This window comes from Salvelinus sp. IW2-2015, unplaced genomic scaffold, assembly GCF_002910315.2.
Source record: "Salvelinus sp. IW2-2015 unplaced genomic scaffold, ASM291031v2 Un_scaffold1252, whole genome shotgun sequence".
Taxonomy (NCBI): Eukaryota; Metazoa; Chordata; class Actinopteri; order Salmoniformes; family Salmonidae; genus Salvelinus; species Salvelinus sp. IW2-2015.
This window is the reverse complement of record NW_019942800.1, coordinates 57,222-77,798: the sequence shown is the minus strand read 5'-3', so window position 1 is coordinate 77,798 and position 20,577 is coordinate 57,222. Positions and strand designations below refer to the sequence as shown.

General features: G+C 45.9%; 1 protein-coding gene across 2 annotated transcripts in view; it reads right to left on the bottom strand.

Annotated features, from left to right (window-relative positions):
- The window catches only part of LOC112070187 (brother of CDO), a 57,154-nt gene that overhangs the window by 10,434 nt on the left and 26,143 nt on the right, over positions 1-20,577 (bottom strand). The window contains exons 2-4 of one of the 2 annotated variants that reach the window (XM_024137601.2): positions 13,702-13,842; positions 13,215-13,496; positions 1,466-1,612 (exon numbers count right to left, since the gene is read on the bottom strand). In XM_024137601.2, coding sequence (XP_023993369.1) covers positions 1,466-1,612; positions 13,215-13,496; positions 13,702-13,825 — 553 coding nt within the window. In that variant the 5' untranslated portion in view covers positions 13,826-13,842. The remainder of the gene's footprint in view (positions 1-1,465; positions 1,613-13,214; positions 13,497-13,701; positions 13,843-20,577) is intronic. The other variant, XM_070438864.1, reaches the window with a different exon arrangement.

Below are 20,577 nucleotides of genomic sequence, written 5' to 3'. Positions count from 1 at the left end.
CGAACTCTGTGAAGGAACTTTATTTGGCTGCAAATTTCTGATGCTCGGTAACTCTAATGAACTTGTCGCTCTGCAGCAGAGGTACAAACTCTCGGCGTCTAATCCTTATCCTGTGGGCGGTACCTACATCGAGCAACCAGTCTTACATCACTAGTGCTTGATGCGTATATTTGCACACTTGCCCATCAAGCAAACTTTCAAAAGTTCATTGAAATTGTCTGTGTTGACTGACCTTCATGTATTAAAGTAATGATGCCGCCTGAGTCGTTTCTCTTCTTATTTGAGCCTGTTCTTGCCATACATTATGGACTTGTCTTTTACCAATCAGGCGATTTTTGATACCCACCCCTACATTGGTCACACAACACAACTGAATTGGCTCAAACACATTCAATAATTTGAAGAGAAATTCCACAAATACCTTTAAGGCACACCTGTTAATTAAAATGCATTCCAGGTGACTACCTCATGAAGCTGGTTGAGAGAATGCCAAGAGTGTACAAAGCTGTCATCAAGGCAAAGGGTGGCTACTTTGAAGAATCTCAAATATAAAATATATTTGTATTTGTTTAACACTTTTTTGGTTACGACGATTCCATATGTGTTATTTCAGTTTTGATGTCTTCGCTATTATTATACAATGTTTAAAATAATGAAAATAAATAAAATCCTTGAATGAGTAGGTGTCCAAACTTTTGACTGGTACTCTATATATATTTATTTAAACTCCGGACTCCAACATTGCTCATACTAATATTTCTATATATCTTAATTCCATTMTTTTACTTTTTGATTTGTGTATTGTTGTRTATTGTTAGATACTACTGCACTGTTGGAGCTAGGAACACAAGCATTTTGCTACACCCRCAATAACATCTGCTAAATATGTGTATGTGACCAATAAAATGTGATTTKATTTTATTTAGGCCTACAGCAGTCTCTTTCAACAACAGAGTGCACTGTCAGCACCAGCCACATGGTGGTGTCTCCTCAACGTGGTTTTCATTTCCCTCTCTCTCTGTAAGCCACGCATCCCCTCCTAAGGCTCCCAGCCATCTACATATCAGCCACAGAGAGGGCCTTTTTCTCTCAAATAACTCAAGAAATAAATGGTTGCAAAATAAACAGAGTATTCCCATGTTTCAACATTACCCAGATAATTGCCTTATCTGCAGTTTAATGATGGGCCAGATAGCTAGGATAGATACAGCATTCCAGTAATCCAGGGAAAGATATAGTGAAAGAGAGAGAGAGAGGGAAAATACTAATGAGAGAGGACAGAGCGAGAGATAGAGGGGGAGCGAAAGAGAGAGAGAATGCCAAAGAGAGAGAAAAAGTATTAATTACAGTAGAGTACGAGGAGAGAGATTGCTTGAGAGAAAAAGAGGGAGGAAGTGAGAGGGGGATAGAATGCAAACTAGACAGGGAAAGAGAATAGGCCTGTAATGGAATAATCGATCCATACCCTTGGAGGTCTCGAGCCACTCCTGTTTGACACTGTAGCGAACCTGTGCCTTGGGCTGGCTCTCAGGGAGGTGACATACGATCACAGCCGTGTTCCCCTCATCCACCTCAATGTCCTGCTGGTCGTCTTGTTCAAAGTCACGCAACTCTGAGATACAGGGAGGACAAGAAAGAGGTCAGGAGAGACACTAACACACACAGATACACATAAACATGTCCCACCATGGAGCCAACCCTGTCAGAGCACCACAGAAGCTCTCCCATAAACACAATTGCGGAATATACACACATTTGCTTCCTCAACCCAGCCAGCCTGTGTAAGTGCTCCAGTCTGTAGTCCATCAATCTGGAGCAGGATGACAACACAATAACTATAAAATGGGAAGATGGGAACTACTAAAATGGGAATTCCAATTCAAGGAAATATTCTATAACAGTGCAAATGGACCAGTCCAGCGGCCATATTGGGCTGTACCATTCTAGACTGTTTGATTAATTCTCCTTCTATGAATAGAGCATGTGTGTGTGTCAGAGCAGAGCTGAGCAGGGGGCTGACTGTGGGACAGAGACTAGGAGCCTGCCTGGTTAGTGGTTGGTTACTGTGGGAAACTGGAGAGGGATTACTGGATGGCCATGTGCTCCCACTCTGTCCTGCAGACACACAGTCTGCACAGCACAGACACTGGGCTGACCTGTAACCCCTCACCCCCCTCAGAGGGGGCAGCAGGGGCTGGACCAGGGGTCAGAGGTGAGCGGTGCCTGCCTCTAGAGTTTCAGGGAAAGAACAACCAGTTTGGATTGGGAGGAAATAGCACTGCTAGACTTTAGAACGCTGATGTCAGAGTGGGGGAGTAGAGTACAGGATATTTAAGTGTTGCGGGAGAGAGAGAGAAGGGGGGAAAAGAGAGAAAGAGAAAGAAAACAGTTTAATAGAGAGAAAAATAGAGAAGTGGAAAGAGGGAACATTCAACAACAATGATCAGAGCTGTAGTGTATGCTAGAGGCAGGGAGTCCAGCGGTGAAATGAAACAAAAATACAACCCCCTCACCTAATTAAATGTCAACCAGTCTCTCTTGATTTATTCTGTTTCATAAAGATGGCGGCGCTCCATTATTTTCAGAGGTGCACGGCTAGTTGTTATTCTTGGACCGCTCAACTCTTTGTCAAAACAGAAGTAACCAAGCCACTCATACACAGTGAACCAACTAGACAACCAGATATGGTTGTTTACACTTCAATGTAGATGAACACAGCTTAATTAAGGCCAGAGTTAAGGCATCTACTGATAGAAACACAATAGTGATTCACTTTAGATGCTGAGCATACACCTGGGTGACTGAGAATGCATGATGTTTTTTCATATCATATTGCTGATCTATTTCCCATGCAGGCAGTGTGTGTGTTTGTGGCCTTCTGGGCGAATTATTAAAAGAGAGGGGAGCTACAGGGGTTGGCCTTACAGGTGCCCGCCCGGCACCGCCCATCCCACCCCCCACCCCCCAACCCACCGTCCATCCGACCCCTATCCAAGAGAGATGAGACCACAGGACCTGTCATGCTGAGTTGTGTGTCTGTCCCTGTGTCTCTGGTCTCTGTGTCTGTGTGTGTGTCTGGACAGGGTAGAGTCTCAAAGAGAGACTGTGATGCTCCATTTGCTAAAATCAATCAGGCCCTGTGTTTTACAGCTACCCCCTGACTCCCCCCTCTCCTCCCCCAGCGCTACTAAATTCCTCCAACTTATACCTTTAACCCCCCTCCTCCCCACACCTCTAGTCCTGCATTCTTCCACTGAACTACCCTGTATGTGTGCTCTCAGTGAGAGACAGAAAGAAAGAAGACAAAGACAAACAGACAAGAGTGTATAAGTGACAGAGTATGAATAACTCGGTAGAACAACTATATAGGAATAACCTGTATGTGTGCTGTGTATGGAGTACTGTGTTGTGTGTGGGAGTAGTGTGTATGGAGTAGTTGTGTGTAGTGTGTGTATTGTGAGTCATGTGCTGTCGTGGTGTTCTGTGTGTGTGTTGGCAGTACGTGTGTACTGTGTGTAATGGGGTAAGTCGCTGGATGTGGAGATATGTGTGTAATGGCGAGTATGCTGTGTATAGGTCGTGTGTGGACGGGGATGTGTGACTGTGTGGATTGTGATGTTGCATAATGGAGGGAGAAGTGTGTGTGTCCAGCAATAAATAGACCATCGTGTGTAGCTGTTGGGTGATGATGTGTGTGTGTTGATGTGTGTTGAAGATTTCTTGTGTGATGACTAGTTGTAGTGTGAGAGGCTGAGTAGTGTTGTTGTGTGGTGTATGGCCGTGAGATGATTTAAGAAGGTCGCTATGGGGTGGGTGCGAATGTGCTTATCTTGGGGATATGGGTATGGGAGATATGTAGCTGGTGTGTATCGGACGATCATGTGCATGGATATGGAAGTCCATGTGTGTGTCGTGTGTGCTCTGTGTGTGTGCTATGGGAGTCATGGAGTATTGTTGTGTACCGGCAGTAATCGTGTTGTACGGTAGATGAATACGTGTGTATGGAGTATGTGTGTATATAGTATGTGTGTATGGAGTATGTGTGTATGGAGTATGTGTGTGTGTGTGTGTGTATGGAGTATGTGTGTATGGAGTATGTGTATGGAGTATGTGCGTATGGAGTATGTGCGTATGGAGTATGTGTGTACGAAGTATGTGTGTATATAGTATGTGTGTATGGAGTATGTGTGTATATAGTATGTGTGTATATAGTATGTGTGTATGGAGTATGTGTGTATATAGTATGTGTGTATGTAGTATGTGTGTATGGTGTATAATGTGGTGGCATTTTTCTGCTTTACCAAATGAGGAGAGTTACAAACTACACACCAGTCAGAGTTATACTTAAATTACATCTTTAATTATATGAGCTTTGCAATAGCCTTTTTGACTTTCAATGATGCGCTATCTCTAATGAACCATTGAAAAGTGACTACAGAAAAATACAAATATATTTTATATCCAAGATACACCCCTCTCAATTTACATGACGAACCACAGATCTTAGGAACTGTTCACAAAGAAATACTTTTTCTTGAGAAAGGATTATCCCTTAGCCAGATAACATTCGCTATTAATTATCGTTGAGTTTGGTCCCTCAGACGAGGTTCTAATCTCGTTCCTGGTACTTCATAGCACAGAACCATTACCTCATCCAATCTGGAATGCTCTTTAGGTTTAATCACCCAAAGACATCGTAAATCTCCTCTGTCAGTGCTATSTCATAGAGGCCCATCCTCAGTGGAACACACATACAACACTCTATTCTGTCGAATAAAACAACCATTACAATGCAATACAAGCATTATAACATAATCTTGCAAATTTCCACGACAATGTGTGTATGGAGTATGTGTGTGTGTGTGTACGGAGTATGTGTGTATATAGTGTGTGTGTATGGTGTATGTGTGTATGGTGTATGTGTGTATGGAGTATGTGTTTATGGAGTATTGTATGTGTGTGTATAGGTATCGTGTGTGTTGTGTGTTGGTGTGGTGTGTGTGGTGTGTGTGTGTGTGTGTGTGTGTGTGTGTGTGTGTGTGTGTGTGTGTGTGTGTGTGTGTGTGTGTGTGTGTGTGTGTGTGTTGTGAGTATGTGTGTATGGGTATGTGTGTATGGTGTATGCTGTGTGTGTGTGTGTATGGGATATGTGTGTATGGATAGTGTGTATGGTGTATGTGTGTGTGTTGTGTGTGTGTGTGTGTGTGTGTTGTGTGTGTGTGTGTGTGTGTGTGTGTGTGTGGTGTGTGTGTGTGTGTGTGTGTGTGTGTTGTGTGTGTGTGTGTATGGATATGTGGTGTGTGTGTGTATGTGTGTGTGTGTGTGTATGGAGTATGTGTGTATGGAGTATTTTATCAGGATCCCATTAGCTGTTGCTATAGTAGCAGCTACTCTTCCTGGGGTCCACACAGAACATGAAACATGACATAATACTCTTCCTGGGTGAGTGGGATGCTGTCCCTGTGTGAGTGGGATGCTGTCCCTGTGTGAGTGGGATGCTGTCCCAGTGTGAGTGGGATGCTGTCCCTGTGTGAGTGGGATGCTTGTCCGTCGTGTATGTCTGCTGCTGTCCCTGTGTGAGTGGATGCTGTCCCTGTGTGAGGGTGCTGCTGTCCCTGTGTGAGTGGGATGCGTACCTGTGTATGTCTCTGCTGTGTCCCTGTGTGAGTGGGATGCTGTCCCTGTGTGAGTGGGATGCTGTCCCTGTGTATGTCTGCTGCTGTCCAGTGTGAGTGGGATGCTGTCCCTGTGTGAGTGGGATGCTGTCCCAGTGTGAGTGGGATGCTGTCCTGTGTGAGTGGGATGCTGTCCCTGTGCGAGTGGGATGCTGTCCCTGTGTGAGTGGGATGCTGTCCGAGGATGCTGTGCTGTGTATGTCTGCTGCTGTCCCTGTGTGAGTGGGATGCTGTCCCTGTGTGAGTGGGATGCTGTCCCTGTGTATGTCTGCTGCTGTCCCAGTGTGAGTGGATGCTGTCCCTGTGTGAAGTGGGATGCTGTCCCAGTGTGAGTGGGATGCTGTCCCTGTGTGTGTGGATGCTGCCCTGTGTGAGTGGGATGCTGTCCCAGTGTGAGTGGGATGCTTCCTGTGTGAGTGGGTGCTGTCCCCGTGTATGTCTGCTGCTGTCCCTGTGTGAGTGGGATGCTGTGCTGTGTGAGGTGCTGCTGTCCCTGTGTGAGTGGATGCTGTACCTGTGTATGTCTGCTGTGTTGTCCTGTGTGAGTGGGATGCTGTCCCTGTGTGAGTGGATGCTTCCCTGTGTATCTGCTGCTGTCCAGTGTGAGTGGATGCTGTCCCTGTGTTGAGTGGGATGCTGTTCCCAGTGTGAGTGGGATGCTGTCCCTGTGTGAGTGGGATGCTGTCCCTGCTTGCGAGTGGGATGCTTGTCCCTGTGTGAGTGGGATGCTGTCCCTGTGTGAGTGGATGCTGTCCTGTGTATGTCTGCTGCTGTCCCAGTGGAGTGTGATGCTGTCTGTGTGAGTGGGTGCTGTCCTGTGTGAGTGGATGCTGTCCTGTGTGAGTGGATGCTGTCCCTGTGTGAGTGGGATGCTTCCCATGTGAGTGGGATGCTGTGTCCTGTGTGAGTGGGATGTGTCCCTGTGTGAGTGGGATGCTGTCCCTGTGTGAGTGGGATGCTGTCCCTGTGTATGTCTGCTGCTGTCCCAGTGTGAGTGGATGCTGTCCTGTGTGAGTGGATGCTGTCCCAGTGTGAGTGGATTGCTGTCCCTGTGTGAGTGGGATGCTGTCCCTGTGTATGTCTGCTGCTGTCCCTGTGTGAGTGGGATGCTGTCCCAGTGTGACTGGATGCTGTCAGGTGAGTGGGATGCTGTCCCTGTGTGAGTGTGATGCTGTCCTGTGTATGTCTGTCTGCTGTCCCGGTGAGTGGATGCTGTCCCTGTGTGAGTGGCGCTGTCCCAGTGTGAGTGGGTGCTGTCCTGTGTGAGTGGGATCTGTCCCTGTGTATGTTGCTGCTGTCCCTGTGTGAGTGGATGCTGTCCCAGTGTGAGTGGGATGCTGGTTCCAGTGTGAGTGGGATGGCTGTCCCTGTGTGAGTGTGATGCTGTCCCTGTGTGAGATTGCGAATGCTGTTCCCTGTGTATGGTCTCTGCTGTCCCATGTGGTGAGTTGGGATGCTGTCCCTGTGTGAGTGGGATGTGTCCCAGTGTGAGTGGGATGCTGTCCAGTGTGAGTGGATGCTGTCCCTGTGTGAGTGTGATGCTGTCCCTGTGTGAGTGGAATGCTGTCCTGTGTATGTCTCCTGTGTCCCTGTGTGAGTGGGATGCTGTCCCTGTGTGAGTGGGATGCTGTCCAGTGGAGTGGGATGATGTCCCTGTGTGAGTGGGATGCTGTCCCTGTGTATGTCTTCTGCTGTCCCTGTGTGAGTGGGATGCTGTCCCAGTGTGAGTGGGATGCTGTCCAGTGTGAGTGGGATGCTGTCCCTGTGTGTGTGATGCTGTCCCTGTGTGAGTGGATGCTGTCCCTGTGTATGTCTCCTGCTGTCCATGTGTGAGTGGGATGCTGTCCCTGTTTGGTGGTGGGGATGCTGTCCCAGTGTGAGTGGGATGCTGTCCCTGTGCGAGTGGGATGCTGTCCGGCGTGAGTGGGATGCTGTCCCAGTGTGAGTGGGATGCTGTTCCTGTGTGGAGTGTGAATTGCTGTCCCTGTGTGAGTGGAATGCTGTCCCTGTGTATGTCTCCTGCTGTCCTGTGTGAGTGGATGCTGTCCCTGTGTGAGTGGGATGCTGTCCTGTGTGAGTGGATGCTGTATCTGTGTGAGTGGGATGATGTCCCTGTGTGAGTGGGATGCTGTCCCTGTGTGAGTGGAATGTGTCCCTGTGTGTGTCCGCTGTCCCTGTGTGATGTGGAATGCTGTCCCTGTGTGAGTGGGATGCTGTCCCTGTGTGAGTGGGATGCTGTCCCTGTGCGAGTGGGATGCTGTCCCTGTGTGAGTGGGATGCTGTCCCTGTGTGAGTGGATGCTGGACTAGAAGGATTGATGGTATTTATAAAGTGGAGTGGCCTCTGACCTCTAAATATTTAAAGACAGACTCTGCATCCAACATCTTTATGTGCAGAGGTAGGGGCGAGTAGGAACACTGTGTGTGTATGTGTGTGTGTGTGTGTGTGTGTGTGTGTGTGTGTGTGTGTGTGTGTGTGTGTGTGTGTGGTGTGGTGGTGTGTGTGTGTGTGTGTACGTGTGTGTGTGTGTGTGTGTGTGTGTGTGTGTGTGTGTGTGTGTGTGTGTGTGTGTGTGTGTGTGTGTGGTGTGTGTGGTGTGTGTGTGTGTGTGGTGTGTGTGTGTGTTACTGTTACAGACAATTAATGACGTTTATGTCACACCAGCGTGTGACAGAGCTGCAGGAGTTGTGACCCGTTCTCTCTCTCTCTCTCTCACACACACACACACACACACACACACACACCACACACACACACACACACACACCACACACACACACACACACACACACACCACACACACACAACACACACCACACCACACACGTACACACACACACACACACACACACACACACACACACACACACCACACACACACACACATCCTTATCTTCCCCTCACAAGAAAAGCAGCCCTCTCCCCAATTACAGGACCATAACTCCTGCGTCACAGGAATGTGGTGTCGTGGGGAGAAGAGCTGAGAGTCAGGAGAAGCCTCATTCACAGTGACCCCATGGTCCCCTCCCCTGGCAGGGCCCCATTCACAGCAACCCCAGTCCCCTCCCCTGGCCAGGCCCCACCACCAGGCTTCAGGGTCACATTCTCCAGGCAGACCCCCTCTCAGTCCCTCTCTGTCACCGAGAGTGATACACACTACCACTACACACCATTATTATTCACTACTCCATCAAATCACATGTTTTATTTGTCCCATGCACCGTGAACAACAGGTGGACCAACAGTGGATGCTTAGTTACGGGCCTTCCCAATAATGCAGAGAGAAATAATAGAAAAATTATACACAAGGATAAATACACAATGAGTAATGATAATTTGGATATATACCACAGGGTACCAGTACCGAGTCGAGTGCAGGGTACGGGTAGTTGAGGTAGATATGTACATATAGGTAGAGGTAATAGGAGAGACTGAAAACAGCTTCTATCTCAAGGCCATCAGACTGTTTAAACAGCCACCACTAACATTGAGTGGCTTGCTGCCAACATACTGACTCAACTCCAGCTCACTTTAATAATGGAAATTGATCAAAAATGTATCACTAGCCAATTTAAACAATGCCACTTAATATAATGTATATGTATATACTGTACTCTATATCATCTCTGCAGGGGTTCAAAGTCAAATGGACGGAGGGAAATAAAAAATTTAGCTACAAGCCGAGGGCCGACTGTTCGAATGTTATAGAAATTTTTTTAAATGACGCATATAGTCTAGTGAACCTAATTGAACCTACTGAAAACCTAACAAATATATTCCAATATGATCAGATAAATAAAGCAATATTTTCTTATGCTCTGTCAGTAATCTTTAATTTTCAACAGACACAAAAGACAAATTTCCTTTATATAAAAATCCCATAACATGAACATTAAATGAAAGAAACCGTATTCAAGGCACCATCAGTAGCCTATATTTTCTATTTTAGCAAAAGTGGGCTAAATTTACTTCAAAAAAAAAACAATAATAGCAATTTTCTATCATCCACTCAACTGAAAATATTTTTAAAATATAATTGGATTGAAATACAATAAATAAAAGTGCAAAAATCTATTAATCAAAAACAACACTTTGTTTAAGAGAAGTAACATGCAGTGAAAACAAATATTAAACTTTAACTTTTAAACTTGAACTGAGTAAAAACTCTAAATATGTGATTGCACAGTAATGTTCACTTGTTTGAGGTTGAGGGTGATACTTGGTGGTGTCCCATCTTTTCCACAAGTTCATCAATGTTCGGGTAAGGCTCTGAGCTGAGGAAATCCTCAGAATTGAGTGGAGGTGTTCAGCAGTAAGTCGACTTCTGTGTGATGTTTTGTTCAGGTTCATCAAAGAAACAGTTGTTCACACAGGTATGTGCTGCCAAACATAGACAACGTTTGAGCAGCCTGGATGCGCAGCTGGGGCATTGTGTCGGGGAGGAAACGGGCGAACTCCGCAGCACCCACTGCCGCATATTTTGCCTCAGTGCATCATTGCATTGGAGGTCAATCAACTCCATTTGGAGGTTTGGTGGTGAGCTTTCCACGTCAACAGCAAATGGGTTACCGAGCAGTTCCAACCTGCTTTTTGTGCTTCAAAGTCAGCAAATCGGCGTCGAAAGTCAGCGGCAAGCATACCTATTTTATCAGCCAACTGTGCGCTCGGGAACGCACTGGTAGAGAGCTTCTCTTTCATGGTCTGGCAGCTGGGAAAGTGGCTCAAATTTTCTTTCCGCATCTGCGTCTCCCACAGAGTCAGTTTGGTTTTAAATGCCTTCACTGTACTGTACATATCAGAGATGACATGATCCCGACCCTGCAGCTGCAAGTTCATTGCATTCAGATGACTCGTAATGTCACACAGAAAAGCCATTTCACACAGAAACATTTCGTCTCGGAGTTGTGTTGTGTCTTTCCTTTGCTGTCCAAGAACAGACAAATCTCCTCACGAAGCTCGAAACATCTTTGAAGCACCTTTCCCTGGCTTAGCCATCGCACCTCTGTGTGATAAGGCAAATCACCATGCTCCGTTTCTAACTCCGTCAGAAATGCCTTGAACTGGCGGTGATTCAAACTTTGGTCTGAAATAAAGTTAACTGTGCGCGTGATGATGCTCATTACATGCTCCATTTTCAAGGCTTTACCGCACAACGCTTCTGGTGTATGATACAATGATAAGCTGTCAGCTCACCTGTCGCGTTTTCCTCTTGCATCTTTTCCGTATCTTCGCCACCAAGTCCCGTCCTGTGTCCACACATCGCAGGTGCTCCGTCGGTTGTCAAACCCACGAGTTTTTCCAAGGCAGCTCCATCTCATTTAACATCTTGACACCTCTCACTACAAATCATGCCCCGTAGTTGTCGCATGCATAGGACGTAAAGCCAAAAACTCCTCTGTCACGCTTAGGCTGGAGTCCACTCCGCGGATGAAAATTGACAACTGGGCAATGTCAGAAATGTCGGTGCTCTCATCCACAGCCAAGGAATATGCAATGAAATCTTTTCCCTTTTTCACAAGCTGCTCTTTTAGATTGATGGACAACTGGTCTACTCTCTCGGCAATGGTGTTCCTGCTCAGACTCACATTTAAAAAGAGTTGCCTTTTTTCTGGGCAAACTTCGTCACAAAACTTTAATCATGCAGTTTTTGATGAAATCCCCCTCCGTAAATGGCCGGCTGATTTAGCGATCTCTTCTGCCAAAATAAAACTGGCCTTGACAGCAGCCTGGCCTTGTGATTTGGCTTTTTTGAACAGAGCCTGTCGAGATTTGAGGCCTCGTTTTAATTCCTCTGCCTTTTGTAGCCTTTGTTCCATGTCCATATTCTTGTTTTTGTCCGCGTGTTTCGTTTTCATAATGTCGTCTCAGATTATACTCTTTCAGTACCGCCACACTTTCTCCACACAGAAGACACACAGGTTTTCCAGCTACCTCCGTGAACATATACTCCGACTCCCACCTTGTTTGAAACCCCCGGTTCTCAGTGTCCATTCGTTTTGCCATTTTTGATGGGTATCTGAAAGTTAATTTTACTGTGATGCTGACGACTGCTGTGCCAATAAATATTGAAATGAAGCAGCCTACTGCTCGGTGCGTCACCGTTGCATTGTGGGAAATGTAGTATTGGTGCGTGTAAAGAATCTGCGGGCTGCCGGCTTGCTGCGGTCTGCGGGCCGGCGGTTCTAATAATAAATCAAGATCATCCCAGGGGCCGTAAAAAACCTTCTCGCGGGCCGGATGTGGCCCGCGGGCCTTGACTCTGACATATGTGATCTACGTCATCTTGCCATCTTTATGTAATACATGTATCACTAGCCAGTTTAAACTTGCCACTTTTATGTTTATATACCCTACATTACTCATCTCATATGTATATACTGTACTCTATACCATCTACTGCATCTTGCCTATGCCGTTCTGTACCATCACTCATTCATATATATCTTTATGTACATATTCCTTATCCTTTTCACTTGTGTGTATAGGTAGTAGTTGTGGAATTGTTAGGTTAGATTACTCGTTGGTTATTACTGGCATTGTCGGAACTAGAAGCACAAGCATTTTCGCTAACACTCGCATTAACATCTGCTAACCATGTGTATGTGACCAACATGCAACTTAACATAATCTGCTTAACCATGTGAATGTGAACCATTAACATTGCTAACACATGTGTATGTGACCATTAACATCTGCTAACCATGTGAATGTGACCATTAACATCTGCTAACCATTGTGTATATGTGACCATTAACATCTGGCTAACATGTGAATGGACCATTAACATCTGGTACCATTAACATCTGCTAACCGATGTAATGTGACCATTTAACATCTCAACCATGTGTATGTGACCATTAACATCTGCTAACCATGTGTATGTGACCATTAACATCTGCTAACCATGTGTATGTGACATCATTAACATCTGCTAACACATGTGTAGTGACATTAACATTGTAACATGTGTATGTGACCATTAACATCTGCTAACCATGTGTATGTGACCATTAACATCTGCTAACCATGTGTATGTGACCATTAACATCTGCTAACCATGTTGTATGTGACCATTAACATCTGCTAACCATGTGTATGTGACCAATACAATGCGATTTGATTTAATAAGCAGTAGCAGAGCAAAGGGGGGCAGAGTCCGGGTAGCTGTTTGGTGAACTTCTCTAGCAGTCTATTTAGCATCCACACGATGGAGTTACACTACAGTCCTCTTCTCTGCACTGGCCAACAGTCTACTGGTTAACCAACAGCTACACTTTAAAAACAGATTGAGTTTTTTAATGACCGGTTTTTGTACAATAGTATGCTCAGTCGGAGACTTTGAGTTAACCGTGTTTTTCCCACATTCCAATAACTTTGCATAAGGATTTGTATATATACTTAAAGCCAATGTAGGGAGAGTGTTGAAAATGAGCACAAATACTCACACTGTGGTGAAACCTACACATCGGGTGATACTTTATTTCTGTGTCAATGTGTTTGGATGTTATATAAACCTTAAATGCATGAACAACAACTCACTGGCAGCGGTGACGTTGGCGGGCACACTGGCCAGGCCCCCTGCATTGGTGCTGGCCACACACTGGTACCTGCCCAGGGTGAGGTTGGTGAGGGCGGGGATGAGCAGCGTGCCAGGCTCCAGTACCACCCCCAGGTCCCCAACAGCCCCGGCAACCAGCTCGCGCCCGTTTAGCCGCCAGCTGATGTTGGCTGAGGGGGGTTGGGTGCTGCACCTCAGAATCACACTTCCCCCTAGCTTCTGGACCACTGACAGAGGCTCCTCTGTGAACACGGGTACTTCATCTGATAGAAAGGGATGAGAGAGGACGAGGGATGAGAGAGAGATGAGAGACACTGCCGTACACCTATTTAAACTGTGTGAAGTTATCCTATTCTCCATCTACCTACATGGGATTGAATCCTTACTTCTGATGTTAGTATCTCTCTAACTATCCCTGTTTCACTGTTGAGATGTTGTGACATGAGTAATGACCAGTGCTCTACTCACCAGTGGCACCATTGACGGTGGCGCCGCCCTGTAGGCAGCACAGCAGCACTGCACTCAGAGCACTCAGCACTCCTGCCCGTCGCTTTTTCATCCACGGAGTCCAGTTCCCTAATGTTCCAGACATCTTCCATCACTATGCCCCTGTGGAGAGAGAGAGAGAGAGAGAGAGGTCAGAATGGTCATACAACAGACTTAAGACACTCAAACAACAGTGTTAATCCACTGAATCACAAATAGGCACCAAACACAAACCACCACACACACACACACCACACCACAACAACCACACACCACACACACACACACACACACACACACACACAACTCTCCACACACCCACACTTCTCTCTCTCACGCACACACACACTACCTTATTTTATTCTGCCTCACAACCAAACCTCAACCACTGAAAGATCCCATGGCAACGCCATAAACAAACCTCCACATACAGGTACATATACATACACCCCACACACGCGCAGCAGAAATGTACACACCATATACAACACAGCGGAAACACACAACATATACACACCCCACGAAAGTAGAGTCCAGGTGAAGGTCCTGCTCACAGCCGTCAGAAACACAACTCCAGCCCAGACACAAACAAAACCTTTCTTTTCTGTCAGCCCCCATGCAGCACTGACCCATGCCAAGACTGACCCTCACACCACCTCCTTTCAGCCCCTTCATCAAAGAGGCGCCCTCATATCTGCGGGGGTTAACCCGAACCTCCTCCCCACTCAGGTGTAACTTGATAACAGAGAAGGGTATTGGGGAGCAGCAAGGGGACAGAAGCCTGTATTCCCACACAAAAGAAACAACTGAATACAGGGAGCGGACAGGGAAGGGGAAAAGGGGGAATACTAGTATCGCAAGGCAGTGTGTGTGTGTGTGTGTGTGTGTGTGTGTGTGTGTGTGTGTCTGTGTGTGTGTGTGTGTGTGGTGTGTGTGTGTGTGTGTGTGTGTGTGTGTGTGGTGTGTGTGTGTGTGTGTGTGTTGTGTGTGTGTGTGTGAGCTCTATGGATATTAGAGAGCAAGAGAGGATGAGTAGAGGGGGAAATAAGGCCAGAAGAGCAAGAGGGAATGATGAGAGGGGAAATTAAGGCCAGAGAGCAGAGATAATGATAGAGGGGTAGAATAAGCCAGAGAGCAAGAAGAGAATATGATAGAGGGAGAAATAGCCCAGAGAGCAAAGAGATATGATTAGAGGGGGAAATAAGGCCAGAGAGCAAAGAGAGAATGATAGAGGGAAGAATAAAGGCCAGGAGCAAGAGAGAATGATAGGAGGGAGAAATAAGGCCAGAGAGCAAAGAGAGAATGATAGAGGGAGAAATAAGGCCAGAGAGCAAGAGAGAATGAAATAGAGGGGGAAATAAGGCCAGAGAGCAAGAGAGAGAATGATGAGGGAGAAATAGGCCAGAGAGCAAGAGTGAAATGATAGAGGGGGAAAATAAGGCCAGAGAGCAGGAAGAGAATGAGAGGGAAATAAGGCCAGAGAGCAAGAGAGAATGATAGAGGGGAAATAAGGCCAGAGAGCAAGAGAGATGATAGAGGGGGAAATAAGGCCAGAGAAGCAAGAGACTAATGATAGAGGGGGAATTAAGGCCAAAGAGCCAAGAGAGAAGATAGAGGAGGACAATAAGGCCAGAGAGCAAGAGAGGAATTGAATAGAGGGAGAAATAAGGCCAGAGAGCAAAGAGAGAATATAGAGGGGGAAATAAGGCAGAGGCAAGAAGAAATGATAGAGGGGGAAATAAGGCCAGGAAGAGCAAGAGAAATGAATTAGAGGGAGGAAATAAGGCCAGAAGCAATAGAGAAGATAAGAGGGAAAAAGGCCAGAGAGCAGAGAGAATGATAGAGGGGAAATAAGGCCAGAAGAGCAAGAGAGAATATAGAGGGAAATAAGGCAGAAGAGCAAGAGAGAATGATAGAGGTGGGCCCGGTAATGGTCAGTCTATTAAAGTTAATGCACAAGCGGAGAGCTTTACTCAGCCTTTGTGCTCTGCCAAGTTTCCCAAATTCCTTCCCTGTCAGTTAAACTACAACTTCCCTCAGGCATGAGGCGAGGTGGTCGCCAGACTTCCCAGAGAACATTACTCCTCGTCTCTCTCTCCTTCTGTTTCCCTCTCTCTCCCTCTCTTCTCCCTACCTCTCTTCTCTCACCTACCTCTCTCTCTTCCTACTCTTCTCTCGCTCTCTCTCCCTATCTCCTCCTCCCTAACATCTCTCTTTCTCCCCCCTATCTCTCTTCTCTCTCCTTCCGTTTCCCTCTCTCCTCCCCCTACCATCTCTCTCTCCTCTCCTTTGTTTCCCTCTCTCTCGTCTCCTCCTACCCGTTCTCGTCTCTCCTCCCTACTTCTCTCCTTCTGTCTCTCTCTCTCTCTCCCCCCTACCTTCCTCTCCTCTCCTCTCTCTCTGCTCTCTCTCTCTCGTCTCTGTTTCCCCTCTCTACTCTCTCTCTCTCTCTCTCTCTATCTCTCTCTCTCTTTCTTCCTCTCTCTTCTCCTTCTGTTCCTCTCTCTCCTCCTCTCTTCTCTCTCTCTCATCTCTCCCTCTCTCTTCTCTCGTCTCTCTCTCTCTCTCTCTCTCTCTCTTTCTCCTCTCTCTCTCTCACACAACACACACACCACAGCCACAGCACGCACGCACACGCACACGCACAACGGCACACGCCACGCACACACAGGCCTACATACACACTAGCATGCGAACACACACTCTCTATACATAAACCACAGTACTAACACAACAGGGCTCATCACACTGCATACTATACATGCAAGATATAATAAACACATTAACACTCTCACCACAAACAACACCAAGCACACACACAAGCAAACACACAAGCACACACACAAGCACACACCACAAGCACACACAACAAGCTGGCCCTGATCCTATCGTTGCAAGGGAATGATTGATGAAGCTTCAGCTTTAGTGACAGAGCCTAACGAGGAGCAACAACACTCCAACAGACACACTCACCAACGCACACACTCGTGTGCACGCACGCAAGGAGAGCAGGACAGAGAAAGTGGAAAAATTACACAGCACTTAATTATATTCCAATGGCACCTTTAGTGAAACCATTTTCTTTAGTTGGTGGCACAGGATTCTATAGATAGTTTGTCCACTATTAATAAACCAGTTCCATAAGGTATAAACAAAGTCATCAAGACATTAGATGAGGATCCTATATGTACACAAACTCTTTGATTCTCCATCTCATCTCTTACCTTTCTCTCTTCACCCAGAACCCTGACTCCTGACCTAGAACCTGACCTGACCAAACCTGACTCCTGGACCTAGAACCCTGACCCTGACCTAGGAAACCCTGGACTCCTGACCCTGACCCTGCTCCTGCCACCCGACTCTCTTTTCATCTACATGGGCTTGGATCACATGAGCTCTGTCTGGAACATGTACTCTAGCCTCTCTCTTCACACACACACACACCACACAACACACCACACACACACACACCACACCCACCACACACACCACACACCAACACAACACACCACACCACACAACACAACAACACAACACACACACACACACACACACACACACACACAACCCTCTCTCATCTAGGGAACCAACCACCTGTGGGTCCCAATGAGGAGAGCTACGAATCCTCAAAAAGACAAAAACATTTTCACTGCAGACTAACAACCACATTCACACGGTTTCACATGATTCATCATGGTTTAAAAACATGGTTGAATCATGGTTTCTTCTTCCATGAGTACCTCTGCAACATCAACCCTCCCTAAAAGCAGCCTCCTCTCTGGCTCTGGCTCTTCTAGATCCATTCATCAGAATAGACTGTATTTGCTTAGCAGATACCATGCCTCAGGGTGACAAGCCGGCCTCAACACAACTTTTTCCATCCATCCATTCCAGCAGAGATAGAAAGAGAGCAGAGAGAGACCATAGAGTGGGAGAGAGAGAGGGAGAGGGCACAGCGAGAGAGAGAGAGAGAGAGACTAATGAAGCCTTCTTCTTTTCTTTCCTGTCCTCTCTCTCTCCTCCTCCGCATCCCAGAGCAGAGGGAGGCTGATGAAGACCAGAGACACACACAGACAGGTCCTCTGATTTAGGACAGAAGAATAAGAGTGTGTTGCAAATAGCCTGGAGTTAACCTCAGGAAGAAATTAAGGCTAGGAATTGCCAGGAACCTCACAATACTTACGTGCCGATATGATATGTATTTCGATTCTCACGATTCTATATGTATTGCAAACTGTGATTTTATTGTGATTTGATGTTCCAAACATATTGCTCACCATGTCTTCAGCAGAGGGAGAAGATAAAGTCAATAGAAAACAAGTTTTAATCAGTCATGGAAATAAAAGTGATGAAAACTAATTGGCTCCTAATTTAAATAGAAGATTGAGAACAAGCTATGAAAGCAAAATACTTTGTATTGGTGCAGGTACAGTCAACCAGTGTAAAAATAAGACTTCGATATTGTCAAAACGATACATCGTCAATAAAAATATCCTGATATGTAACTATCATTTTTTGCTCCCAGTTCAAAGCTTGGTAAATCTGTCCCTATGTCAGTATGTTTGTAAACTCCTGTGTGTATCTTATAAGCTCCAGATGTCTGTGCTCAAGAGGTGTGTTGGGGTCGTTTGTGTATGACAGTTTATTACGTACATCCATCTAGTACCGGGTCAGACACCCCTTTGCTTCCAGAACAGCCTGAATTCTTCGGGGCATGAACACGTTGCTCAATTGGTATCAAGGGACCTAACGTGTGCCAGGAAAACATTCCCCCACCACCAGCCTGTACCGTTTACACCAGGCAGGATTCATGCTGCTTATGCCACACCTGACTCTGCCATCAGCATGACGCAACAGGAACCAGGATTCGTCGGACCAGGCAATGTTTATCCATTCCTCAATTGTCCAGTGTTGGTGATCTTGTGCCCACTGGAGCCTCTTCTTCTTGTTTTTAGCTGATAGGAGTGGAACCCGGTGTGGTCGTCTGCTGTAGTAGCCCATCTGTGACAAGGACCGACAAGTTGTGCGTTCCGAGATGCCGTTCTGTACACCAATGTTGTACTGCGCTGTTATTTGCCTGTTTGTGGCCCGCCTGTCTCCTTCGACCTCTATCATAAACAAGCTGTTTTCTCCCACAGGACTGCCGCTGACTGGATGTTTTTGGTTTGTCGCTCCATTCTCGGTAAACCCCAGGAGGCCGGCAGTTTCTGAGATACTGGAACCGGGGCACCTGGCACCGACGATCATACCACGCTCAAAGTTGATTTGGTCACTCATTTTGCCCATTCTAATGTTCAATCAAACAGTAACTGAATGCCTTGGCGCCTGTCTGCCTGCTTTATATTGCGAGCCATGGCCACGTGACTTACTGTCTGTAGGCGCAAACCATTTTTTGTGAACGGGGTGGTGTACCTAATAAACTGACTTGTGGGTATGGGTTGGGTCGGGCATGTAATATGTGTGTGGAGTGTATGAGTGAGTATAGGTGTATGAGTATGTTGTTTGCTCTTATGTGAGAGATGTAGATGGCGAGCAGTACTTATGAGTCATGGATGTTGCATTAGTACTATGGGCATATACGTGTATGCAGACCTGCCAACGTGCACTCATTTTGCATACCAACTACGCAATTCTTTGTCCATGTACGCAGGTACGAGATCCGAGTTAAAAGTACGCAGAAATGAATATTATTATTATTMTTMTTMTTCTTTTWTTTTTTCATTTAATAAAAAATAAATCCACTGAGTAAATCTAACAACCCGATTCTCGAGCTGCAACACACAGACATGAATGGAGTTTGTGTCAACGGACATAGAGATKAATACATCATTATTAGACGTAGCTACCTCGTGTCTGCCCCTCCTCCTGTTTGTTGTGATGCAGAGTTTTCCGACTGTCAGCTGTAAGTTAACACATGGACAAATCCCAAATCCCTTGTGTTGTGGAAAGGTAAACACATTGGTTCAAGCTAACGTTAGAGAACATAAGATGGACATTCAGTGGGCTCTAAAGTACCAGCAGTTCACTCGCATTTGCTAGTGAAAGAAATTAAATACGAAAAATAACTGGTCGCATTTGTGCGAGTGTGAAAAACATTTAATTCTGCGTTCCATTAGTTKTATTTTCCACGTATCCATTACAAGGAAGAGCGTCTGCTAAATGACTTAAATGTAAATGTAAATCACGCAACCTGATAGATTGTAACAGTAATTATGATCCACGTCACAAAAASCATTACAAAAGTATAATAAAAAATAAATATAAACATCCTGGAATTAAATGGAGTCGAGTTTAGAAGACTGCACGATGAAGAATGAATGAGTGTCCGRTATTAACTATAGAGGCAATGCTTCTAAAATGCATTTGCACTACATTTTAGATTTGAGCAATTTCGAAAATCTAAAATGATGTATGCTCTGCAAATAAATACAATAGACACCTTTACATAGTTTGCAGTCTGTGTCGATGCAATCATTTGTTTTAATGTTTGGAATGCTGTCAAGAAAGAAAGTATTCCAACCTTTTATAGACTTGATTTGGTACAATTCTAGAATTGCGATCAGACTCGAACAGCGTGCGCATGAGCATGCGGGGGAAAGAAAACCCCAATTCGGTGCGTGCTACACGGAGCGAGTTCAATTTGCCGCGCGCGTCTGATACTCTAAAAAGTTGGACAGGGTTGGCAGGTCTGGTGTATGTAACGGTATGCTGTGTACTAGTATGAGATGGTGAGATGGTGAGATGGTGAGAGGTGTATGAGATGGTGAGAGGTGTATGAGATGGTGAGATGGTGAGAGGTGTATGAGATGGTGAGAGGTGTATGAGATGGTGAGAGATGTATGAGATGGTGAGAGGTGT